The 25,202-nt window shown below is 45.2% G+C and overlaps 2 protein-coding genes across 7 annotated transcripts in view; both read right to left on the reverse strand.

Annotated features, from left to right (window-relative positions):
• Window positions 1–163: 163 nt before the first annotated feature.
• Window positions 164–10,637, reverse strand: rsbn1 (round spermatid basic protein 1). The gene is made up of 7 exons (XM_030421759.1): window positions 9,952–10,637; window positions 7,084–7,751; window positions 5,014–5,151; window positions 4,332–4,474; window positions 3,161–3,328; window positions 2,455–2,563; window positions 164–2,372 (listed from the first exon to the last, which is right to left on the reverse strand). Exons 1-7 carry the CDS (start codon window positions 10,589–10,591, stop codon window positions 1,836–1,838), a joined length of 2,403 nt encoding a protein of 800 aa, XP_030277619.1. The 5' UTR covers window positions 10,592–10,637; the 3' UTR covers window positions 164–1,835.
• Window positions 10,638–13,690: 3,053 nt separating this feature from the next.
• magi3a (membrane associated guanylate kinase, WW and PDZ domain containing 3a) overlaps window positions 13,691–25,202 on the reverse strand; it is a 131,415-nt gene continuing 119,903 nt past the window's right edge. For 2 of the 6 annotated variants that reach the window (XM_030421753.1, XM_030421751.1), the window contains exons 14-21: window positions 24,002–24,194; window positions 22,596–22,811; window positions 21,571–21,756; window positions 21,243–21,336; window positions 19,544–19,622; window positions 19,191–19,328; window positions 18,277–18,415; window positions 13,691–17,033 (exon numbers count right to left, since the gene is read on the reverse strand). In XM_030421753.1, coding sequence (XP_030277613.1) covers window positions 16,054–17,033; window positions 18,277–18,415; window positions 19,191–19,328; window positions 19,544–19,622; window positions 21,243–21,336; window positions 21,571–21,756; window positions 22,596–22,811; window positions 24,002–24,194 — 2,025 coding nt within the window. In that variant the 3' untranslated portion in view covers window positions 13,691–16,053. Of the gene's footprint in view, window positions 17,034–17,550; window positions 17,994–18,276; window positions 18,416–19,190; window positions 19,329–19,543; window positions 19,623–21,242; window positions 21,337–21,570; window positions 21,757–22,595; window positions 22,812–24,001; window positions 24,195–25,202 lie in introns of those variants that run through there. The other 4 variants (XM_030421757.1, XM_030421752.1, XM_030421755.1 and 1 more) reach the window with 4 other exon arrangements.

A 25,202-nucleotide genomic window follows, 5' to 3' on the forward strand; every position in this document is an offset into this window, starting at 1 on the left:
GTGTGTGTGTGTTCTTTTTTTTTTTATCTTCTACTTCTGCAAGACTGAATCGCCTCTGACTCGTCACTCAGGGAACTGACAGGAAGTATTAATATGTCCCGAATAAAAAACATTCACAACAGCACTCGATGGGTTTCTAGAAAACACAGCGCATCACAACAAAAAGGCTGCTGCGACAGCGTCGACTGTCAGTTTATTTCTACGTCGAGCTAGAAGTCGAGACTCTATGACAGCCAGATTTATGACAAAAATAACCAGACCACTTCCTGATTAGGATCTAGCATGATCTAGAAAGACAGCCTTTCCACCAACACTGTCGTGTAGTAGTTGTTTGCTTCCAGGAGACATGCAGACGTTGGAAATTAAAACAACAGCAACTGAACAACAGTTTTTTTTTTTTATATATATATATTTAAATTAAAAACAAAAAACAAACATAAAGAACAAGATACACTTTGGCTGTTAGGCCGATCCCCATTTTACTATCCTACTCATCAACAGCTAAACCTCACAGTTTTAAAACGAGGCTAACCAGATACAGTACAAGGCACTAAGATGGAGTCAGTGGAAGAGCAAAGGCAGCATCTCGTCATCACTTCCTTTACAGAAGACCGCCTGGTGAAGACAAACAGAATGAAGGCAAATCTCCTAATCTGATCTGAAACTTCGACAGAGTGCAAGATATTTCAGGACAGGCCGTTTGGAAAGTGAGGAGGGGGGATTCACTTCCGCTGGAGAACAGGTCAGCCTTCGATACTTCTGTCCGAGTGTTTGCAGTATAGCAAAGCCGCACGGTGCCTTCATCAACCCAGTGACGTTACCTGCCAAAACTAAAAGGTGAGGACGAATCAAAACAAATGGACTCGAGTGCACGGACAGCGTTCGCTCATCCCCGTCTACGACGGCAAAATATTTACACACGACTTTCTGCAGACGTTACTCCACACCTGCAGCGGAGATTCAGACGATTATTGGTCGACGCGACAGCTGCTAATCCCTTCGTCGTTTCAAAAAAAGGCGCCCCTGTAACGACATAATAATAATAATCTTAAATATCCGTCACTGGTTAATGAACCTGCGCTCAATCTTAAGAAAATAAATTAAATATCAAAAAGAGTATCTACAGTAAGAAACAGGGCGGCGTATAAAATTTAAATAAAAGAATCGCACAGACTGCAACTTATGAAGCTGAAAAGAAAAAGTTTTAGGTGCTTGTAGTTTCCTCAGATAATCACGTACGCCTAAAGTCTAAAACAAAAGCCCCCTCATTTCATTTCACCCATCCCATGTTTACTGTGACCAACCCGGGGAACGGCAACAGCGCAGCTCTGCAGACCACTGACAACGTCCTCAATCTGTGAAAGTGAGCCGACTGTATCTCGTGGACAGAGTTGCGTCTACACGCCTCGGTCACCGAAATGAACAAGACAGTATAACGTCGGTATCGAGCTTCCAGAATAAATCAAATATTGAGTGTGTCAATATTCAGCTGCCACAGACTTCCATCCTGCATGACGTCCTTCTGCCCAAACAAACCAAACAGCTGAGCCTTGAGCGAATTTAACATTTCCCTAAAGTCAGTATGGCAACTCATAAAATACTACATTTTATAATCATAGTTTCTTTAACATGGTACACACCTTCTGGATGAATGAGACAGTAGAGAGTTCCAGTTTACGTGCTGTCAGAATGTGTTACGTCGTCCCATTAAACTGTCCTTTGGCTGAAAAAACAAAACACATGGATGGACATTTTTTTTTTTTTACCAACAGTTAGAGTTAAAAGGCTTCCTGATTGACACAGATGTCAGTTTTTAAACCAATCTTTTCAATGTGTCATTTAGGGAACTTCGCCGCGTGGCCGACGCCTTTTGGAAGGGCGGGCTCTTTTGAGGGTCTGCATCCGGAGTGGACTGGTTCCAACGAAAGGTGTGAACCCTGGTAGGTCCGGGGCAGGTGAGCAGATTTGGTTGGCTGTGGAGGGGCCGGCTGAGGCTCCTCAGGAGGCGTCGCCGGCCTCTGGAACTCCGGTTCCTCAGTCTTGGCCACTCCGCCGTGAGCGTTGTCTCCCTGCGGCCGTGCACAGGGGGTGACGGTGGCGTCGGGCCGGGCCGGAGAGGAAAAAGAGACTCGGCCCGATGTGGGACTGAGATCATTGGGCCGCTGCTCCTCCTCCTTGTCCTTGTCCTCCGGGTGGTACTGCTTGAGGCGGATGTGCCAGGCCAGGCTGCAGACTGCGGACACCGTCTTAAACTGGTGGATGACGTTCCTCGGGATGAAGTAGATGTCGTCGTCGCAGAGCTGGACGCGGATGTAGCGGATGCCTTCCCGCCTCAGCTGGTTGAGCTTGGCATCGTCCACCCACTGGACACACTGCAAGAAGACACCCAGTGGTTTCATATGTAACATTTTCACGGCGTGTGCGGCTATTAAGACTGATAAGTCCAGTTTCTACCTGAGACACAGGAGGCTCATACAGATCCAGCTGCAGACTCTGGACCACTTCATTGAAGTCCCCAGCTTGGAAACAGACTACGTCTTTGGTTATCCGAGGTCGGTTAGTCCTGCAACAGATCACATAACACACACATTAATCCTCCTTTATTAGAATCAATTAATTCAGAGGATTAAATGCAGTAGTGAGTGCCAAGTGCAGATACATAATATGACTTTTTTGTTTTGGGTAATGACTTAAGTCAGTGTTTCCCGTCCGCTTCTCTTCCTGGTTCATGTTTGTTCTGGTTTTGAACCCTCCGCTTCTCATCTCGCAGTTTGAGTTTAGCTCACAACTTATTATGGACGGCGTATGCACACGCATAGTATATGAATGTGCACGAAACGTTAGGGTTAAACTAAATTATTTCATTTCAGAAACCATATGTGGGAGTCCTCCACACACCAAAAGAGGGCGCTCGTGTAACACAAGTGATATTACCGCAGTTTGAGATTGGCAGATTTACCTGAGCCGACAGCCTCTCTGTTATTGTGGCTGTATGAGGCTGATTACTTGTTTAAGGATGGAGTTTAAGCGATTCTAGCTAAGGATGCTTGGTTCTTAAGTTTCACTCCCAGGTCATCAAAACAAATCAAAAGTGAATGACTCTCTGAAGCTTTGAACGATTCAGCACAGCACTCGATGAAGCGTACCAAAAGAAACTCACCATTCTCCAAAGTGCACAGCCTTCAGCACCCCCACAGCAGCAGTGCTCTGCCAGTCGAAACTCTGGCCCACATGGTCAGCATGGGCCTTAGTCCGGTCCTCGAAGAGAACCTCTCTGGGTTCGCTGGCCCTCGGCAGGTAGTGTAGATTTTTGATCTCATTCATGGACCTGGATGGAGGATGGAGGATGGGCGGGGACAGGGAGAGGACACAAAGATAGGTTTTCAGTTAGCACTTAAAGGGATATTCCGGTGTAAGTTTAATCCATGGTGTAAATCACTGTTAAACTGTGTTAGACTCCCTCTCGAGAGATCAAGTTAGCAGACCACTAATTTACGGAGTTTTATCAACCCCAGAAATGACCGCACGACAACAATACACTGAAGTAAATGGATCCAAATATAAAACCGCCACCAAAAAGCCACAAATAATGCTCAGAACAGCACCAAACTTCAGCAACAGTACAAATAGGGCCTCAGCACATAGTCCGGGGCATCTAACCTCCGCTAGCTTAGCTGGATTTCTATTGGGAAGCTAAAAACAGATTTCAACTCTCCTCCATCAGCTTCCGGGTCGGGGAAGTCCCGACGCGACGATTACCGAGTGCGGTTAGAAATGCTCAATTCCGTTCTTTTCCCTGTCCGCTCTCGATAATAACTGTTATAAACTGGCAGGTAAGACACATATGAACTTTGATTGCTTTTCCATGGAGTCATAATCCTACATTTTCATCCATGAGCCGCGGAACTCTACTGCACTCGGTAATCGACTCGTCGAGACTTCCCGTCAACAGGAAGCTGCTGCAGAAGAGTGGTAAATTTAGTCAGCTTTTCAGTAGAAATCCAGCTAAGCTAGCGGAGGTTAGATGCCCCGGACTATGTGCTGAGACCCTATTTGTACTGTTGTTGAAGTTTGGTGCTGTTCTGAGCATTATTTGTGGCTTTTTGGTGGCGGTTTATATTTGGATCCATTTACTGCAGTGTATTGTTGTCGTGCGGTCGTTTCTGAGGTTGATAAAACTCTAACACAGTTTCACAGTGTGTTAGACCATGGATTATATTTACACCGGAATATCCCTTTAACCATAAATCACTTTCACCACTGTTTTTCCACAACAATCACAACAGAGATGTGTTGATAATACTGTATTTCCTGTGCAGCTGAGGTCGCACCTGCGTCTTTTGAAGGGTGACTTGGGCATGTCAGCCGTGGGAACCATTTGCTCTCCGGGGCGCACCCACATGATGGGCCCGTCGTCACTCTGAGAGCGACAGTCCAGCTTCAGACTGGAGAGGCTTCCCCACGGCAGGGTCATCTGTGGACACACACACACACACAGACACACACGTACATTCACACACACATCCAGTAAAACGTACTGTGTGTGTACTGTATGCTGCTGAAACCTGTGGCCGTGAGGCGGCCGACCAAACTTAATTACAAGCCGCCATATAATCACAAAACACTGTATGTGATTTAGTGTGTTTACAGATTTTTTTTATGAGAGGTACAACAGACTGAACAGATGTTGCAGCACTAACAATGCATCAGCAGCGGAGTTATTATGGAGTGTTGTGCTTGTACTTTTTTTTAATGAGCTTCCTGAGAGACACACACTGCATTTAGCATATTAAGCGATTCCCCGCCCGAGGTGCAGAGGAGGGCGCTCCGGTTGTGGATGCGCCGTGCAGTCGGAGCAGAAAAACATTATTCCCGCTGAGACACGGGTCAGTACACAACCTGTCTCGGACCTGAAGCTATAAACATCTTGTGTGTGTGAGTGAGTGAGTGCATGAGTGAATATGGTCCAATGAAAAATATAAATACATAAATAAATATAAATCTTCCGCCGACCTTGAGAAAGGGCGACTCTTCCAGCATGTCGAGGAATTCTGGGAAATAATCTCCGACTTCCTCGTCCACGGCTCCCACCAGGCTGATCTGCCTCATGGGTCCGGACCGGTACGTTCCTGAACAGTAGGTCCGACTCACCTAGGACAGGGGGAAAAAAATAAATCGTACGTCCTTCGTGATATATTTTATGGATATTTCATGTTTTATTCAATGCATAACTGATATTTTAAGAAACGTTTTATACAACTCTCTATTGGGATTATATTTTTGTTGTTGTTGTTGTTGTGTTTTTAAACAATCATACATATTTAATAAGCTTCTCTTAAGCTAGCTCTTCGGTTGTTTTAACCGGGGAAAACTCTGTAAATACATCCTCGTGTTCAGGTCTTTACGCTGCTCTTATCCTGTTAGATTTGTTTCAAGTTGTATATCTTAAACTAGAATGGCAGTCAGTCAAATAACACTCACTCGTAGATACCAGCCACCTACATATGCCTGATATGTTTTCATTTAAGATCGGTGCATTATTCTCTGAGAATTTTATGAAAATGTGAAAAAAAACTTTACTTAAACTTACATCAAACATCGCACAATGTTAATGAAAGTGAGAGAAAAAGCCGGGATCCAACCCAAAAGTTAATGGAGTCTGTTCTGGGCCAAGACCCGTCCTCCATCCAAGTTTTGTGGAAATCTTTTCCGCAGTTTTTGTGTAATCGTGCTGACAAACCAGCCAACAAACTGAAACAGGTGGAGGCATCAACTCTGTAGTGAATGCATTAATCAAAATGTACAACTTCACTCTGTTTTCTGCACAGATGTGAACAACATGCTGAGATACAGGCACGTTTCCTACAGACGAGGCTCCGCTGCTTTTATGTTAAATTACAGCAGGCGCTTGTATATACACATACAGCACTGAACCAGTAAAGTGCAGCAGATACAGCAGAGCCTTTTAGTGGAATCCTTCTGCTCTCGAAGCATCGGGTTGTACCGCGGCCTCTCTAGCGGTGAAATGATTAAACTGGCTCTGCTTTCTTTTCCCTGAATAAACAGAAAACCTGCCGTGTCGTCTGCATCCTGGCTCACCGTTTCTCCTCTCTGCCGTTAGCGGTCAGTGGAATCCTTAATTGTTACGCAACGACAGCGACTCTGTTGGATCTCTTGAATAGCAGGGACAAAGTTGGCACCGGCGCAGGTTTTTAGAATAAACAGTGTACTTTGGACTGAATTACTGGCGGGGTGGTGAACATGTACCTGACTGTCGGCTGGCCTTCAAAGTGCCCTGCCTTTTTTTTTTTTTTTTTTTTTTTTACAATGTTGTCAGAGCACATACTGCACAACTGGGGACTTATTGTTATGCTCCAAACATAAAACAGTCTGCTCATTTAGATATTTCTACACACGCAATCTCAGCCGCTATTATACATCTAATCTACTTGTTTCTGTTTCTCATTTAAAATGCACAATATGTCATTTATTCCGCGGTGGGGTCTCCATCAAAACAAAACATAAGATGGTTGCCAAGATCCAGTTGTTTTTTAGACATTATAGTGCAGAATTCTGACATATTTCATCTTTAAACTTATTTGTTTTGTACCTGTAAAATCAAAAAGGTAATCAAAATCTATATATTCATTAAGTTGAGCTAATTTATTTGAATTTACATTTTTTATTTAGACTAGAGTTTAAATAATTAGTCCATTAATCATTTAGTAGTTGGAGTAAAGTCATTCCCTTAAAAGCAAAAATGAAAAAAAAGGTCTTTGGTTCCATATTTCAACATTTACTTGTTTTCTTCTATTTGCTTCAACGATATTAAATTGGAACTTTTTTAGGTTTGTGACTGTCGGTTGGACAAAACAAGCAAGGAAAATCTCGTCAATCGACTAATAGATTTTCTGAATTTTCCTGTCAATCATACAAACAGCTCGTCTGATTGAGCAGATCAAGCGCAACAACTAATGAGCACATCAGAGACGATTAATCTGTGAATTTTGTTGTGGCAAAAGTTTTGCGAGTGCTGCGGAAATCTCCATCAAAGCCAGAAGACTCTGTTTCCGTTTCACGTACCTGAGAGTGAAAGTTGGCAATAGTGGTTGTCTCGATGTCTTTCTTGCCCAGCATCTCCATTTTGACCGGCGTGTTGGGGAAGTTGAAGGCGAAGTAGTCCAGGAAGTCGGGCAGGTAGGAGGCCGCGCTGTGCACCACTGCCAAGGCGTAGGAGGCTGCACCCCGAGGCTTCTCGGCGAAGGCCAGCTCCAGAAACTCCTGGGCGAAGCACTCCATCTCAGCCGGGCTCAGACAAGCCAACTCATCGGCGTAGGCGTGCAGAACCGTCCCCCCGCCGTTGGCTTGCCGCTCCTCGTGCATGAAGCGTCCGTACCAGGTGCCCGTCTGGAGGCAGGTGCTCCGGATGGAGTGGTCTTGGTGGGAGAGGAATGGGATGTGGCCCAGTTTGAGAGCATGGAGGTAGGGTAGGTGGTTGTCGATGGCGTCTCTGACGGGCTGCCGGTGGCTCTCCTGCTTCACGGCGGCCGGCAGAGACGCATCGGGGGAAACGGGCAGAGCCAGATCCGCTCCAAGTCCCGCACACACAGTCTGGACCGCCTTGTTGTGCAGGTATCGGACCTTCTTGGTGCCGGGCTCTTCCTCGCGGTGCTTCTTCTTCTTCTTTTTCTTCTTCAGGAGATATTCCTCCAGTGACAGAGACTTGATGTTCTCATTGAGGGGCCTTGGCTCTACAGAGACATGAATAATAAAAGTTAGTGGGGTTAACTATTATCCCATCACAGACATGTCAGTGAGGGTGAACATGTTGCTTCATTATGCAACATGTTCACCCTTGCGACTTGCCACGAAAGGGGGCGACTTACCCCCCTGCCCCTACTATGGGGCAGGGGGGTAAGTCGCCCCCTTTCGTCGCCCAATTGTTGAAAACGCCCGCTAAAGTGCCCTCCTGAGAGCCAAAACGCGCAATAAAGTGCCCTCCTGAGAGCCAAAAAAGCGTGCCAAAGTGCCCTCTTGGTTGGCAAAAGACACTAAACTGCCCCCTTGGCTGGTTAAAACATGATAAACTGCCCTAATGGTAGCCAAAACACACGCTAAAGTGCCCTCTTTGGAGCCAAAACGCACGCTAAAGTGCCCTCTTGGGAGCCAAAACGCACGCTAAAGTGCCCTCTTGGGAGCCAAAACACGCGCTAAAGTGCCCTCTTGGGAGCCAAAACACGCGCTAAAGTGCCCTCTTGGGAGCCAAAATGCGCGCTAAAGTGCCCTTCTTTTCGCCCCTGCCCTTCAAAAAGTCTGTGCACGCCACTGTGCTCAATATGAATGTTATTTATTTGTAGATTATAACACAGAAAAGAATGCTGGTGGTGATTTCTTCACTGGTCTAATTTTAGGCTAAAAAGTTTTTAAAAAATCCTGCTTTTCATTACATTCCTGTGTTTGACAACCGCACTTGATGGATCATTGCAAATAATGTGCCGATACATCAACATTGGAATTTTCAAGAAACGAGAGACACTACATTTGATTATTTTCTAAACAATGCATAATTCATAAATTAAATATAGGCAGTATCATACTATACTCTAGTGAGTGGAACATTTAAATATCCTGCAGACTTATGCAGCATAAGTTGCAAGATATTTGAAAGACAAAGAGAAAACATACACTGAAGGGTCAGAAAGTCAAAATACTTATTTTGAATACTGTAATTTATCATAACAGGAGCTTAAAGCTGCTGTACTTTATGACATTCTTATGAAAAATGAGTGTTAACTAGCTCTGTATTCCAACAGTATGTTGAGATTAAAAACATTTTCTGGTATCCCTGGACTGCATGAAGAGAGCGTGTTGTCTGCATGTAGAGAGCAGGCTCCTGCTGTTCTGACAGTGGTGGAACCGGCAACAGCTGGTTATTCCAACGCTCCCGGTTACGGCTCACACTACGAAACAGGCCGAGCGATGAAAAAAACGCTTAAAGAGAAGAAACACAGCTGCCTCACAAACCGGAGAACAGGAAGTTAACTGTAACGACGACCACGCTTACAGCAGCTTTAACAGTTGGAGTGAAAGGTTGAATGAAAATTCTTAGTATTTGGGATTTCCCCCCCTTCTGCTTCGATGACAGCACGCACTCCATCCAGCTGGCATGGACTCCACAAGCTTGTGAAAAACCGTTCTGACTCATTTTGTCCCAGCATGATGCGACAGCGTTGCAAAGAGGTTCCCGTGATGTCACAGGACGCTTTGTGAGGCATCAGCGGTGCGTCTTGATCTTTAACCCTCCTGCTCCGCCTCTGTATCTGCCTCAGCTTTAGCTTTGGAGTACAAACAACGCAGTATTTTAACTTAAACATGCTCCACCTGTCAATGCTGTCAGTCAGGTGTTTCTGCTCCATCAGCAATGAAACACACCTTCACCAGGATGACCCACAATCCTCCTGAAAGAGGATTGTGGGTCACACTGCATTTCACATACTTCACCCCTCACTCTGGGACATACAAGTCTGTTTCTTGCACACTAAATAGTACGGTAGTCTGCGTACTGGAACCCATGAGTGACCCCATAAAGGTTGAATGGCGCTGAGGTTCAGGTGTGATGTCACAATGACCCCTCACTGCATGAACTACTTCCTGTCTGTCTGTCTGTCCTGGCTGTCATGGACTTTCCTTGACATATGTGACCACACAGGAAGCTTTATGACACACGCGGAATCATGCTGGAATAACATGAATCATCACACTTGTGGAGTCCATACCAGATGTTCAGATCTCCTGTGATTCATAGACAGATGGAAGATTCATCTTTTCACTGCAAGTTTTTAAGCTGATGTCATCATTTGTCTTAAAAAAAATAAAATAAATCAATGACATCCATGATGATTGAGGATGGTTCATGACTTGTGGGGTCCCTGCTGTGTTCACGACACTCACCCTTGTTTTTCTTCAGCTCGGCGTGCTTCACGTTCGCCTCGGTGTTCTCCTTCTTGAGCTTGAGCTTCACGTCTTTCTCCCGGTGCTTCTCCTTGAACTCCGGAGCTTTGGCCTTGACCATGTTGAGAGGCGTGAAAGTGAAGAGCGCAGGAGGCTCCGGAGGCACCGCTCGCTTCTTCTGCAGCTGCTCTGGTACCTTCCGCTGAGGAGGAGGAGGAGGAGGAGGTGGTGGAGGAGGTGGTGGTGTTGGTGGTGGTGGAGGAGGCAGAGACGGCTGCAGGCTCTTCTTCGCACCGTTGCTGATGCTGTGGTGGTGGTGATGGTGGTGGTGGTGGTGGCTGTGTTTGTGGCTGTGCAGGACATGTTTACCTGCGCTGAAGTTGTGGGGTTTGGGATTCTGCTGCAGCTGGTGCGCCCGGTGCTCGGCGTGTTGGTGTTGGTGGTGTTGTTGTTGTTGGTGGTGGTGGTGGTGATGGAGCTTCACTTTCTTCGCCTCCTTCTCACACCTCTCCCGCTTGTCAGCCGGCGGCGACAGCTCCCTGCTCTTCTTCTTCTTCCTCTCCTGGATGAAGCGGTCCAGACTCTCCCTCAGCCGCTCTTCTTCTACTTTGGCACGGAGCAGGTCGACCCGAGCTGCCATCTTTGCACGTACAGTACATTTAAAGGGACTCGGGCGCGCTTCTGCGCATGTCCCCGAAAATGTGTAGTCCTATCGCCGCTAATTTGTAGTTTATTTTTAAGCTTTGGCTCCGTTGCGCACGCGTAACGCGGGTGGCGGTGGGATATGTAGTTTTGTGATGCTGCAAAGCTACATGGGAGTTGCAGTTCGTGCCTCACTGACTGCGTGCTGCACCGCACGCACTCACTTCGGCTCAGCTGACGTCATGGTTAATTTGATCGCAGCCACGAGAGGCAGTGGCTGCTTCAGCTGCGGCGCAGAGTGATAACAGCGTGGAGCAGAGCGCACCGGGAGGATGTGTTAGAATACACTGCAGAGACAATAAGGGAACTGTTGGGACATGATCATGAGATTTAAAGTCTAAAACAATAAAAACTGGTATTTTAATGAGGTTTTTCAAAGTATTTTTAGATTGAAATACGACATTTTCTATCTGGAAAAAATAGGTCAAATGATTTGGAGGCAGATTTCTGCCATTTAAAGGTGCGATTTGTAACAAAAGTTGATTTCTTTGGGTCTGATTTCTGACTAAATGTTCCTAAATGATTGCAGGGATCGTAGGATCGTCAGCCGCTGTACTTAAGGTCAGTTTTTTGACAAGTTGGGAATGAGACTCAAAAATCTACTTTTCTCACAAATAGCAAAGAAAAAGAAAACTAAGCTTGATGAAAAAATCATGGTCAATCATGATTATAAAATCCTTCCATTATCTGAAACCGCCTGACCCAGCTGACAACCTGAGGTACAACCTGTTCACATACCTGGCTGACATACAGGGACAAACAACCATTCATGCTCACATTCACACCTACAGACAACAGATTCACCTGACTCTTTTTTGCATGTCTTTGCATGGACCTGGAGAAAACCTCCGCAGACACGGGCAGAGCATGCAGATTCTGCACAGAAGGGCTCTCTGCAGCAGCCAGGTCTCAACACCAAGGTCCTTTTTACAGCAGTAACCACCTCACCACCGTGCTTATAAGAGAAAGAGTCAACATTAGGAGATAAATGTTGACTTTTTATCTCATAACTATGGTGTTTGCATCTCTCAAAATCTCAAACTTATGACTTTTTATCTAATAGTCTCGACTTGACATCTTTACATCTCTGTTATTTACACTAGCAGCCTGGTTTGGGAACCTCTCTTTGGAAAATAAAAACTCAGTTAACCGGATGGTAAAGTGGTCCAGCAGGCTGGTTAGTGAGCCACAGCTCAACGTGGAGACAAAACAACTGCAAAGCATATGTTGTCCAATTTTAAAGGGCAGTTCCCACTCATTGCACAATGAGTTTCAGCTTCTCCCCTCTGGGTGCAGGTTTACAATCCCTAAGTGCAAAACAAAATAGAAGAAGAATAAGTAATAACTTTATTTTGCACAAATGATTAATTATTGCTGCTTTTACTTATTTACTCATTGCTGTATTTATTTTATTTCACTTATCTATTTATGTTTACCCATTATATCTGTTTCTAAATCATATTTATTGATTAATTTTGTACATTTTTCTTTTTACTATTAGTTGTTCAGTTCAATTTCAATATCTTAGAATGATTTGGACCTGTAAGAACTTTTTAAAAACTTTGAAGAAATTCTTAATTTGCCTTTTTTTTAAAAATTTTTTTTACTTCCACTGTCCTTAGTTGGATGATGTGTGATTGTGTCTCTATGTTTTCCCATATGTGTGTATGAGGACTCTACTACTGCAAACAAAATCTACCTCTGGGTACTAATAAAGTAACTTGAACTTGATAATTATGGATTTTGATCTTGTAATCATGACTTTCCACGAGACTCTGAATCGGCAACAGAAAGCATCCCGACCGGAAACGCCACAAATTTGCTCGGTTCGTGCACGGCCCAGGACAGGAAGGCTCTACAGCGGGTGATTACAAACTGCCCAGTACATCAGTGGTACCCGTCCACAGAGCATCAGCAGGATCGGTGAAGCTGGATGTTTATTGCATTAAGCCGGAAGGATGCTTAGAAGAAAAAACACCCACCTTGACCACAGTCTGTTCATCCTGCTGCCGTCTGGCAAAAGATACGGAAGTATCTGTTCAATACTCAATAAAATAGACGTAGCGGGATGCAGAGACTAAGCATTATCTTCATATCGTGTTTTGGAAAATTGCATACACATAAAATAAAAAAAGCAGCAATAGAAAACCTAAATCTCTTATTATCTCTAATTGATATATAACAGTTATCAGCCTTTAATTCTCTGGTCAAGTTGAAACATTGAAAATTAACAAAGATACAAACAATATTAGAAACATAAAAAAAACTTGTATTATCATTGTTATTATTGTAATTTGTGCTCCTTAATTTATTCATTCAATTACTTTCCATTCTACACTGGACTACTTTTCTAAGAAAAGTTTTTTATGTCACATCGGAATTTTCCTGAGATTTTGTTTTCTTTTTTTGGTATTTAAAATTTTGTCTGTAGATGAAGTTGGAGGAGAAAACAATCTTTCGACAACTTTTCTGCTTGATAACACATCAGGTGATAAGTTCCTGCGGCGCCTGCTGTATTAGAAATGGGGGACAAACTACAAAGTCCTCGTCATCTGCAAAAAAATATTCCAAAGTTCATCTGAGGTTAATATGAGACTTCGTCAGTCAAATCAAGGAAGTATTTTCCAGATTTACCGGCTCTCTGGCTCCACTGCAGACGGCTGCAGTCTCATATCATCTCCAGACAAACTTCGGAGTGTATTTTTGCACAGAATGAGGACAGAATGTGGATTTTGTTCCTCTTCGCAAACATTTGAGCGAGGATGAGCGATCACAGCAGGCGAAACCTGTTTCAGTGTACACACGGGGGGGCCTGACTTTTGTTTAAAGACACACTCGAAAAGACTGTGAACCCGTCCAGACAGTCTGCGGCGGTAATTCTCACAGCAGCCGCCACTCCTGGTGAGAACTGCCGAGGAAGCAGAGAGAGAAAATGATGAAACTTGGCCTTCGGTTGTTGATGAGAACAGGATCGATTCTTCATCAACATCACCCGCCTCCCTGAATCAGCACAGAAAAAACAAACATACCTCAGTCGTGTTTATTCAGTAAACCTTTATTTATCAGTGCATGAACAGAATGCCATGACCACATTATTTCTTGTTTTTTTTCACCCATTTTATATCATTTCCTCTCAACTTCCCTTAAAAAAATAATGAAACGATTTACATTGGATTGTTGTTTTTTTCTTTCGGCATGAAGGCAAATATTTTATACAGGTGCTGTACAATTTATAAACATTTACATCTACCATGATGTCAAAACTAAAAGACTTTTTCTTTTTTTTTTTTAATATATATATATGTATATATATATGTTGGAGCAATGCAAGGCCACGGTATCATACATGGTAATGGCATGAACAGTAAATAACACAGTAGACCATCATATCGACAATAAAGTGGACAATAAATTAGTAAAGCGGTCTCGCGGACCCGGGGATGCGTGTGTTAACTTCTGTACATCCTTCAAACGGGCCGACGAGGCGTTCTGATCGAGCGGGGGACTAGTTTGTGACGAGCAGTTCATGGACCACTAGATGTCGCTGTACTCCACAAGTAGCAACACTGAAACGACACTGAACTCAAAAGTCTTCCGAGCAGAGCACAACTGATCCCAATAAATTACAAAAAAAATAATAATATATATCTACGTGAATTGTCGAGTTGTTTCAAAATAAGACTCCAGAAGAAAGCAGTCAAGCCTTTTTTTCACATCATGCGTTATGCACCCGGCGTGATAAGCGACTGCGTTCTGGAGTCTGACTTTTATTTGTGACAGTGAAGCAAACAAACAAAAAAAAAAAAATGCACATACTATCTTTTTTTTTCTCACATTAAGGGGGTCACACACTGAAATAATAAAAGAAAAAAGAAATGATCAAAAAACAGATTTAGAGGTTAGAGTGCAGATCGATGATATGTTTTTGTGCCTACGCTGATAAAAAATACAGGTATCTCTAGTTTCGAGGCAGATGTTCTCACTTTCTTTCTACAATCGAGCTCCCCTTTTTTTTTTTTTTTTAGTTTTTCTCTTTAGTTCAACTCATCTAAATGACGTGTCGATATATGTTTGCCGACGCTTTTGTTAAATAATATATGTTTTTGTTTTTTTCTACTGGATTATAGTCGATTTTGCTACAGCGATGCCTAAAAAAATACAGCGGCCTACCAGTCAGCTTGTATACATACATACATACATACATACACACGCAGCCAGAAGGACTTTAAATGCAGAGCTGCTCACAGTAGACAACGTTATGTATCAGGCTCGCTTGACCACGAAAAAATCATAGAAATAGAATGTATAGATCCATGTTTTTGTTGGTTTTTTTTTGTTTTTTTGATGCTGATGCTGGTCTACACATTCTGTCTCTAGAATAAAGTCCACGTTTAAAGTGAAATGACTCAGAATGGATATGTGTGTACTGACAATCTTATTTTTTGTTAGTTTTTTTCGTTTACATACCATTTCAATAAATTACATTATGCTTCTTTTTTTTTTATTATTTAACACACATGTAACAAACATTAGAACTATAACCACAAGTATCTGGTCTTGCTGTTCGATGCATATAAAGCTCTGTGGGAGTGGTGGTGGTGGGGGGATGGGGGGGGGGGGGTTAGTCTGTCCACCTTCTGATGAGCTGAACGGGATCAGAGAGTTCTTCCTCCATGTGTGTGAATACGGTCAGTTCACAAAACCACGTCGCCGTGAAAAAAAAAAAAAAAAAACAGGACAGTAAACAAAGCGAGAAGACACTCTGTCGCTCTGAAGAGAATCTCACCAGCCTCACTTTTTTTTTTTTTTTTGTAGTACATCCTTCAGTGACGGCGACAGGGGGATCGAACTCGCCCCCGAAAAAAAGAGAAGAAAAAGCCGAGTGATTGCTGCGTGAACGTGTCTTAAACACTTCAAAGTGACAAAAACATAAAAAAAACAAAAAGAAGGATCCTTCATCGAGGCGGAGAAGAACAGAACAGGAACAGTCTCACAGTGAGTGCAATACGGAGCAGCTTCTTTTATAACCGGAGTCCCTGATTGGCACAAAGTAGACTTCAGTGTCGCATCCACGAAACAACACAAAACGAAACACAACCATCCTCATCATCATCATCATCGCACAGCACAAATACTCCTGTAAGGTACAAGCACGCATGTCAGATCAGACTTGATGCAAACTGACCGAGGCAAACTGGGTGAAAAAACAGAAAATAAAAACTAAAATAAAAATCAGGAGAAATGAGAAAAGCTATGTTGCTGGTTACACAGTGATCTGATTTGTCCGAGATTGCTTAACAACAACAAAAAAAAATAATCCTTCCGTTTTTTTTTTAACGTCAATCTTTCAGAGGCTCAGATTTCTCTTATCACACGCAGAGAGAGAGTCCTGGGAGGATGTCAGATATCCGCGTACGTCGTCTCCGCCTGGGACTGGATCTTGGCGGAGCTGGGAACTTTCCATGGACCGGGGGTGATGGGAGCCTTCTTGCTGGTGGTGGTCCCGTTGCAGCTGGGGTCCTGGATGCTACTGCTCGAACCCCTGGGATCCTTTCTGTTTGCTTCGTCCGGTGCCCCGTGGTGCTTGCTTTCCCGGTATTCCCTCTCCCCCTTCTCTCTTCCACTCCTCCGGCTCAGGGTGCCACCATCGGCGTCCGACCCCGCCCTCTCCCTGTGCGCCTGGGAAGGGGGTTTTTGTGCCGCCGCCTCTTGCTCGGCCCTTTTATTCTTCTTGTGGCGTTCGCTGGTCCCGTAGCTTTTGTCTCCGCTCTCTACAGCCTGCCAGGTGGCGGCATCCTCCTCCTTGTACCTCCTGTCCTTCCCTTCTCCATAGGCAGCGCTGGGCTGTTGGCCAGCTGGGCGCCTGGGGCTCTGAGGCACAGCAGGGTCTTGCTCCCTCTTGGGGGTCTTCCTCGGGCTAGAAGAGCGGTGGTCTCTCTGCCCTTGAGCTCTTCTCTCTCTGCTCATGTCCTCCAGGGATCCGCCGTAGCCTTGCTCTGTTTTTCTCGGGCTCGGAGAGCCCTCGACATGATCTGCCCAGCCTTCAGCGGCTCTCATGGGACTGGCCGGCTTGGAGTCGCTCCTGCTTGTTTTCCTGGCGTGGCTGCCGGGGCTGGCGGTACGCTTCTGGTTGTGGTGAGAGAGCTGCTGTCCTCTTGATCTGCCGGCCTGCCTTCCGTGCTCCTGCCCCGCGCCCGGGGACCCGGTTGCCCTGGGATCCCCCCCGGAGACCTCATCAGCGGCGGTTGTTTTGGGCGAAGACGGGGACAGTTCGGAGGCAGCGAGGGAGACGGAGGATGGAGAGGCTGGAGATGACTGCCCGTCAGATGCAGAGAGTCTGGGAAAGCTTGAGGTTGGAATGGTTACTTTGTCCTTTGAACCTGAGAATCAAGCAGTGGAGAGTAAGAAACGGCTCTAGCCGAGCAAAAACCCACGTGTGCAAAGGATTAATTATCCTCTACATGGGATTTTTTTTACACATTCAACAAAAATAGGGATAATTAAAAGGGGTCATGCAACAGAGACGCAGAATATTTTGAACAAATAAGATGTTTTCCTCCAACACCCCCCCTTAAATATTTGCCTAGAAATCGGTGCTGACGACTACCCAGCACTGACGTTTCGATAACCCCCCCCCGCCAAAGCTGATAAGAACTGCACAGCTGTGATTGAGAGCAGATTTATGCAGCAGAAAACCAGAGAGAGAAAAAGAGGAGCGATGGACTTGGTGGCGCTGAAATGAGCTTTTGGATTTCTAGGAGCAACAACTCATAGAAATTCATTCCAGGGTTGGAAGTTCGATGCCAGTGAATGCACACACGGATCCCCTTTTTTTTTACAAGTTTGTCCCTCACTGATCAATATCTGGTTAAGGACTTCCCCCCCCCCCCCCCCCCCCCAACGTCTCCGTCTTCATTCACGCTCAGGATGCGGTGTGTGTTCAGTGGCATGCCAGGATTTCATTATAATACCGTTGAAAAACAACTCGCGGGGCGCTCTGGAGCCTCCCAGCGCTCCTGCAGGTCTGTTCGTTCTTCTAGGACTCACTGCTTTGGTTCTGCCCTCCAGTGGGGGGGGCAAGGGAGGGAGGGAGTAACTCTGCTTACTGAGTCACATAAAACTGATCTACGTCAGATTGATCATGGGGATGAAGGAAGGGGACAAGAGGACGACACTTAAATCGTGGGAGATGAATCATTTTGAGGAAAAGGAAGAGGCAAAAAGGAGGAGGAGCACAAGGTTTACCAAGATCATTAGGGGACAGACCAAGAAAAGCAGTGAGGCCCTTTAGTGATGCTCTGGTTTCATGTAGAAGCACAGGGTGGAAGAAGAGTTCAGACCTATAGGAGGAAAAGATAAATAGGTAGAAAGAGAGACAGCCGTGCCGGTGCAGAAAAACCAGAGCAGATTTTAAAAAAAAAGCACAAAGTGTAGATCGAGAGAGAGGAAGAATGAGAGGAGAGAGAGGTCAAGAGAGAAGCTCGCAACACATGCATGAGAACAAAGAAACTGAGCACCCTGCTATCAAGCATATCCATACAGAAGCTTCTATATATTTATGTATGTATGTATGGTTAATATGCTATTGTGTGTACATGCACGCGGCTCTCAGCGGTCACTCACTGTGATCGGGGACCAGGCCCTGGCCGGGTCGGAGCAGCAGGTGGACCCGGCTGCCTCCTGCTTGGATCAGCTCGATGGCCCGAGTGTGCGTGATGCCCTGGGTGGCCTCGCCGTTGATCTCCACTATCTGATCTCCGACCTGTGAGGCAGATCAAGTCCATTCTTATACGTCACAAGCAGGGGGGGGGGGGATTTAGTATTCACCCTCAATGTAACTACAGAACTTCACTAGGATTCTCATGTTTTTAAGTTTTCTTCAGTATCTAAGTAACCTCTAGTTATTTGTTCGTACATCCATGACTTCACTGCAGACAGGAAGTGATAATATCTTATTCGGCATACCTTTAAAGATGTCACAACATTGTACTTCCTGTCTACATCCCCCCAAAAGCCCCCAGATTATGGGAACTTTAGCTATAAATCTTGAAAATGATTCGCCCCGAAATATAATCAAGACAAGAAATAATAACAATAATTTAGAGATATTTTGATAGCAGGTGTTTGTAGGGGCACAGCTGTCTTTATTTCGCCTGAGGGCCCCTTAAGTTTAAACACATTAAACTCTCTGGCCTGTAATTGAATTTAAAACAGCTTCAAGGGAATTTCATTTTCATCTCGACCCTGTTGGCAGGTGAATTTGTTCTGGAAGTATTTTTAGAGCCTTTTTTAAACTTCGTCTTAGTGCCGGCTACTTTCCTCAGGCCCCTCAATTCATCCTCCAACTTAAATTGAAGATTTATTCCACCTGAGATAAAATCTAACCCAACCTGGTGACAGGTATGAGGAATAAGAATAATAACTTTATAGAAAGAGCCAATCTCCCCGTCATGTTTGCTCACGTAGCTCATTCAGAGGCAAGTTCCCCGCAGTATGTTCAAACTGAGGACTGAGACAGACGAGCAAGAAAATCTCACATGTATCCGGCCGTCTTTGAGAGCAGGCCCGTCCTCGGCCAGTCGCAGGATGAACAGGCCCATGTTGTACTCTTTCCCTCCTCTCAGACTGAAGCCGAAGCCCCGCTGGCTGCGCTCCAGCTCCACCACGAAACAGCCCTGTGGTTCACAGACGAGAATATGAGCTTCTGAGACCGAAAAAGTCCCGTCTGTACTTAAACCTGAACAACCAGATACTTTTCTTCTGTATTTTAAGTGGCTTAAAAAGGACATCCCTCAGATTATAAACTTGCGCCAAAGCAGATTAGGTGAACTACGAACATCATATTCTGTGAATTGCAACAGATTTTTGATATTTTTGGCTGCTGTCTCACCTGCTTGGAGCCTGACATGATGAGCGTTCCCATATCTTTTGGGAGGAGAGAGTTCTTCATCTCGGCGTCGCCGTTCCTGCCGCAGAAACAGACGCACAGACGCATCGTGACGTGACTGAAATGCTGAAGATATGCGGTACATTTGATCGGGGTGGGTAAAAATATTGATACGGCAGTATATCGCGATACTTTGCCGCCCAATACAATATCGATTTTTCAACTCCAAAGATCGATTTTAATTGTAGTAATTGTTGTAATTGTGAGTGTAGTACGACTTCCGTACCTCCACTCCGGTAGGTGGCGCCGAAGAGCGACTCTGCTGTGCGGCGGGTGTATTTCTGTAGTAGAGAGAGTGGCTGAGGTCTTTGCAAAATGGATGGCAAGTTAACAACGCCTCCGCAATTTAAAGTTGACGTTTGGAAGCACTTTGGCTTCAAAGTTAAGAGAAATAGCAAGAACAACGAGCTGGACAAAGAGAATATTACTGCCCGGAAATTTCATGGGAATTAATAAAACGGAGAGGCTGTTTTGAATGAAGTAGTTTTGACTCAATTTGTCCTCTGATCAATATCATCTGATGTACATATACAGGTACTTGTGTTTTCATCTTTATATATATCGCAATATCGTGATATCGTGATACGTATCGTATCGTGAGGTTCTTGCCAATACCCACCCCTAATCGCGTTACATTGCACGATGGCACAATATTTCTCCTTGACACGAAAAGTGAACGTCAGCGCATGAATAGCATATGAAACGGACATTAAAGTGCAAACGTATGCACTGGGAGCGCCATGTTTTCCTTCAGCAGCTTCTATGTGTCATGTCAGCAGTAATGCCTGCATGTGAGCAGCTACAGTACGGCGGGAAAAAAAAAAAAAAAAAAAGGCAAAGACGCTCTACATGTTGGGAAGAGAGCGGAGAATTAGTCTCATTCTCTCCCCTTTTCTGCTCCGTCCGGTATCCGCACGCCGCCACGCCTTCATTACAGCAGACGTGAGCCTCTTTTCTGTTGGGTTTCATTATACGACGCACAGAGACCAACATAAATCCTTCAAAGTGCCGGGTTGCTTTTACAGTTCGGCGGCAGATAAAGGGGGCACACTTTAATGCTTCGCAGAGCTCATTACGATGCCTTTGTGGGAACTTAGCCGCGCCGACACACTATCTCGAAAAAAATAAAACTGTAAAACCAAGCCGACAGCTCATATCTAGCCAGGGCTGACCCGAGGCATGTGTTGGAGATTAGACGGGGCGAGGAGGGGCGGCGCTGTCGAGGAATGGACTAACGGGCCGGATGATGGGAAGGGGAAGACACATGCTGGTGGACGGCGAGGGCCAGAGAGAAACGATGGTGGAGAATTGCCGCTGCAGAGACGGATTAAAGAGTCCGACACAGGTAATCTCGTTTAAAAAAAAAAGGGAGATCAAAGAGCGAAGCGGGACGCCTTATTAATCTGTCTCTTTTTCTTTGCCTGGCCGCGCAAACAGTGACCATGGGGGGATTTTCTGTCTGTCCGGATAACAAGGAGTGCGCGGGGGCCACAAGACACGGTAATGGGCCGCATTGTCGCACAAAACCAGGGCCTGCTTTGAGAGGATTGGGGGGCTAATTTATGGTTTTGAAGCAGCAGAACCTGTGTTAGATTCGTCTCCCGTGGACTGCCTGCGCTCGTATGCGTGGATATCCGCGTACCTGTCTGGATAGCTCGGAGGCTGCTGGCCCATCGCTCTGTGTTGTGCTGAAGGGCTCTGCTTGGCTGAATTTGTTCCGGATGGAGGAGCGCTCTCTGTTAACAAACACAATCCACACAACACACGCATTAATGATCCGCTATTGGATGCCACAAAAGCAATCTCAAAAAACATCCTTATCTCTGCTTTTATGTAAATGCTGCGAGTGAATCAGCACTCTCATTATCTTTTTTTTCTTTTTCTTTTTTTTCCCTCCCCGGAAAACCCTCTTGATATTCTCGCCGCGAAGCAGCTTCACAGAGGCCGAGACTTTCTCCGTGCCAACCTACCGTCTTCAGGCACGACAGTGAGGGTGACAGAAGTGCCGGCGTCCTTGATGAGCTGGACGATGTCGTTGTGCGACAGCTCCATGATGGACTGGCCGTTGACGGCAGAGATGCGGTCGCCCACCCTCATCATGCCGATGCGGTCCGTGGGGCTGCCCTCGATGATACGGCCGATCTTGTGAGGTATAACTGCAAAAAGGGGAAACGCGGACAAATTACGAACTGTTCTTTTGCATGTTCCAGCAGCACAATAAACCCACCATCACGACTTCACACAGGCAGAGACAAAGATGGAGCACAGTGACCTTGTGCTGCTGCAAATGGGAACCTTGTCAGTGTGCTGCTCCTATTATTGAAACGTGGTATGAAGCTGCACAAGATATTATGTGATACTCATAGTTACAGATCTGATTCAGTGAATTATGGTGTAAAAAAAGAAATGAAAGGTGAATAACAAGAGTCGATATCCAGCAGCTGTTTGAGGCTATTCCCCAGCACGGCGGTGCTTTGAGCTGAATGCTAACATCAGCATGCTAACACGTTCACGATAACAGTTTGTGCATACTGACATTATAATATTTGACATGCTCACCATCTGACATGAGTGTGTAAGCATGCTAACATGGGATAACTGCTAAATCCAAGTCTAATCGGAAGGAAATTCTGCAGTTTTTTGGTGATAAACCAAAAGACAAAAGTTGTGATTGCTTGACGGGACTAAGTGAAAAGTTGAGGGATCACCGGGGATCTCATAATTCATCCTAAGAAGGACATGAACGCCGAATTTCATGGCACCCCATCGAAGAGTTGTTCAGCCATTTAACTCGAAACCAAAAACGTCAACCCTCATTGTGCTGCTGGTCAAATAGTGAGGCAGCAAGAGTCATCCTCTAGTTAAAATGATCACTTTGACCTGCTGGTAGCATGTTACGTATATGTATGAGAAACCCTAACCCGCTAAAAACGTAAATCCTGCTAATTCCTCCACACTGGACCTTCTTATGGACCGGTTGTGTTTTGTTTCTGACCTCCAGGCGGGGGCTTGGTCTTCGAAGTCAGGATAACGAAGCCAAAGCCCTCGTTGTCTCTGCGCTGCAGGTGAACGTCGAAGCACTCCGGCCGAGCGGGCTGAGCGGGCTGGACGGCGTTCGGGAACTCGCCCCGAGGCGTCTTGGGGGAGTTGTTGACCAGGACGGATGCCACCTGCTGCGGCTGCTGGCCGCCCTCCTCCTCCCCGTCGCCGTCTGACAAACGAGAATGCACAGAAACACGAAGGAATGCATCTACAGGTTCATATCATCATGGTTGCCCACTAGAAAATGCGCAGTCTGCTCTGATTGGCCGTCTCTCACAGGCCTGAGAAAGCCCCGCCCACCTTGCTTCCGCATTAGCTTTGCTGGTGTTTATTGTGTATTCTGAGCTGATTTAGCCGACATACGTTTCAATCTGTGAACAATTAGTCACCGGAATGTTCCCAGCTTGTCATTCCTTTTTTTTTGCAGTGTTTATCTCACACGTGAAATAAAATCGACTGTCAACTCTCCACACACTCGGGATGAAAGCTCCCCCACAATGCGTTATTCATAAGACGGGCTGATCTACCTCAATCTCTCCTCATTCTATGTTTGTTTTGCTGAGTCCCTGTTTTGTCAGCCGGCATCAGGGGATCCCTTTCTCTAAACCGCCGCTTTGAAAAGCATAAACCCCGGACATGATTGATGCTTAATTTCTGCAATGTGATCAAAGCCGTTGTTGCAATACATCAAATCCAAAGTAATTTCAAAAAGTGCCGGGCTGTTTGTGGGGGTAAACAAGCCCCTCGATGCAAGCAGGGGGTTTGTGCTTTTGGAAAAAAAAGAAATCTCAGCATGTTTTTTTTGTTTTTTTTTTCTCTCTCTCTCTCTCTCCGTCCTTTGAGATGTAAATCGACTATTCCAGCAGATCTAATCTCCGCTGCCCTTCACACAACTCCGATCACCCTCGACAGATAAACAGAGCAAACAATCCTCGACTGTTAATCGTGAGCCACTTCTGCTGTTTTGTTTTCTTTTTCCCTCCGTTTTGGCGGATGAACATTTTCTAATTCGCTTCCCTGTGATTAAAGCAATGACAGAACCCTCTTTCAAAACTTTAGTTTAGAAAGATTCCATGTGTCTGGCACAGAATAAAAACCCTAAGAGTCAATTTTGGTGGGGGCTTCATTTTATTCAGATTTATCCGCGAGGAAGTCATCCAGAACAAATTTAAAGGATTAGAGAGAGAAAGGGAAAAAGAAAAAAAGAAATCACAGATCAAAGCGACTTTTTTTTTTGCTCGGAGGACTTCCTCCAGCATACTGATCGAAAAAAAAAAAAAAAACAAGAGGCCGCTGCTTTTAAACTTCCAGCGCTCTCGCTGAAATGTGGAGCTGATGATTCAAAAAAGCAGGACCCACCTGACGTCGCCAGCTTCCTGCGGACCGTGAGCATGACCTGGCCGTTGCGGGCAGCGTTGGTCATCAGCTCCAGCACCTGTTTGTGGGATTTGCCCTTGACTGGCACGCCGTCTATGCAGAGCAGCTCATCCCCGGCCCGCAGACGCCCGTCCTTCTCTGCCGCGCCCAGTGGGACGATGGCGCCGATGTACACCTGCGGAAGTCGGAGGAAATGAGAGAAAAGAGAGCTTGACGCGCTGATCTCAGCCGGAGCGAGCGCGAGGATTGACTGGCATTATGGTAAATAATCAGGTGAAATCCTCTCAGCTGCTTTAAGCATTTGACACCTAAGTGTTATATCGAGGCTTGCTGTCATTTCTGACAACCAATCTCCCCACTGTCTCGCAGCAATAGCAAAAAAAAAAAATAAATCAGGTTGCTTTCATAAATGATTTGCTGGGTGCCTGCGAGGCTGTTCATATTTGGCAGCAACATGCATCCTGAGTGACAGCTTCACGCCCGTCACTTCGCTCCTGGCATTAACGCACGCGTCCTCGCTCTTCATGCGTATGAACGAAAAGGATATGATGTGTTTTTTTTTGCACAATCAAAGTTATATCCTCATGTACTAGTTCTGCTGAATTACCAAGCGGGCCAAAATAGTTAAGAATTTGTTGCAGGCGGCATCTCACAAAGTTATAAACTTTCTCTGAACTCAACAACGCACAAAATGATGTGATTTTGAAAGGGAGTCCGGGGGGCTCTCTTCACTGGCAGTACAGAAGTTGCCTATTTTTAGTCACCGTTTGCTGTACTTTGAAAATTGAAAAGATTTGACATGTTTACCGTCAACAAAAATGTTTTCTTCTTTCATAAATTTAGCGTAAATGATGAAATTAGTTGAAATATTCTGCCGTAACAGCTGCTAAATGTTGGGAGGATGATACAGTGGTGCTGCAACAAGCTGTCACTTCTTACAAGGAAAAAAAAAACAACTGAATGTATCAAATTTAAAGCCAAATTCACAAGAAGGCATGAGTCATTATGAATTCTTTGTAGTGAAGTTTTGCGCAGTTTGTTAGGCTTCTCCTCACTTGAAAAACTCTTAAATTCACGCTATTTGTAAGGGAGTCTGGTGATATCGTGGTTACTGGTTGAAACAGTTTGTTCACAGCCATCTGCTGCAGGTGAAGAGAGCCCAAAGACACCGTTAGCATGACAG

This window comes from Sparus aurata, chromosome 7, assembly GCF_900880675.1.
Source record: "Sparus aurata chromosome 7, fSpaAur1.1, whole genome shotgun sequence".
Taxonomy (NCBI): Eukaryota; Metazoa; Chordata; class Actinopteri; order Spariformes; family Sparidae; genus Sparus; species Sparus aurata.

What these genes read in the sequence shown, in the direction of transcription:
- rsbn1 (XM_030421759.1), bottom strand. Translation starts at nt 10,591, where the DNA reads ATGGCAGCTCGGGTCGACCTGCTCCGTGCCAAAGTAGAAGAAGAGCGG. An exon ending in CGAGCTGAAGAAAAACAAGG is followed by an intron (nt 7,752 to 9,951) that starts GTGAGTGTCGTG and finishes ATGTCTCTGTAG; the next exon opens with AGCCAAGGCCCCTCAATGAG. An exon ending in GCTGTGCACTTTGGAGAATG is followed by an intron (nt 2,564 to 3,160) that starts GTGAGTTTCTTT and finishes GATCTGTTGCAG; the next exon opens with GACTAACCGACCTCGGATAA.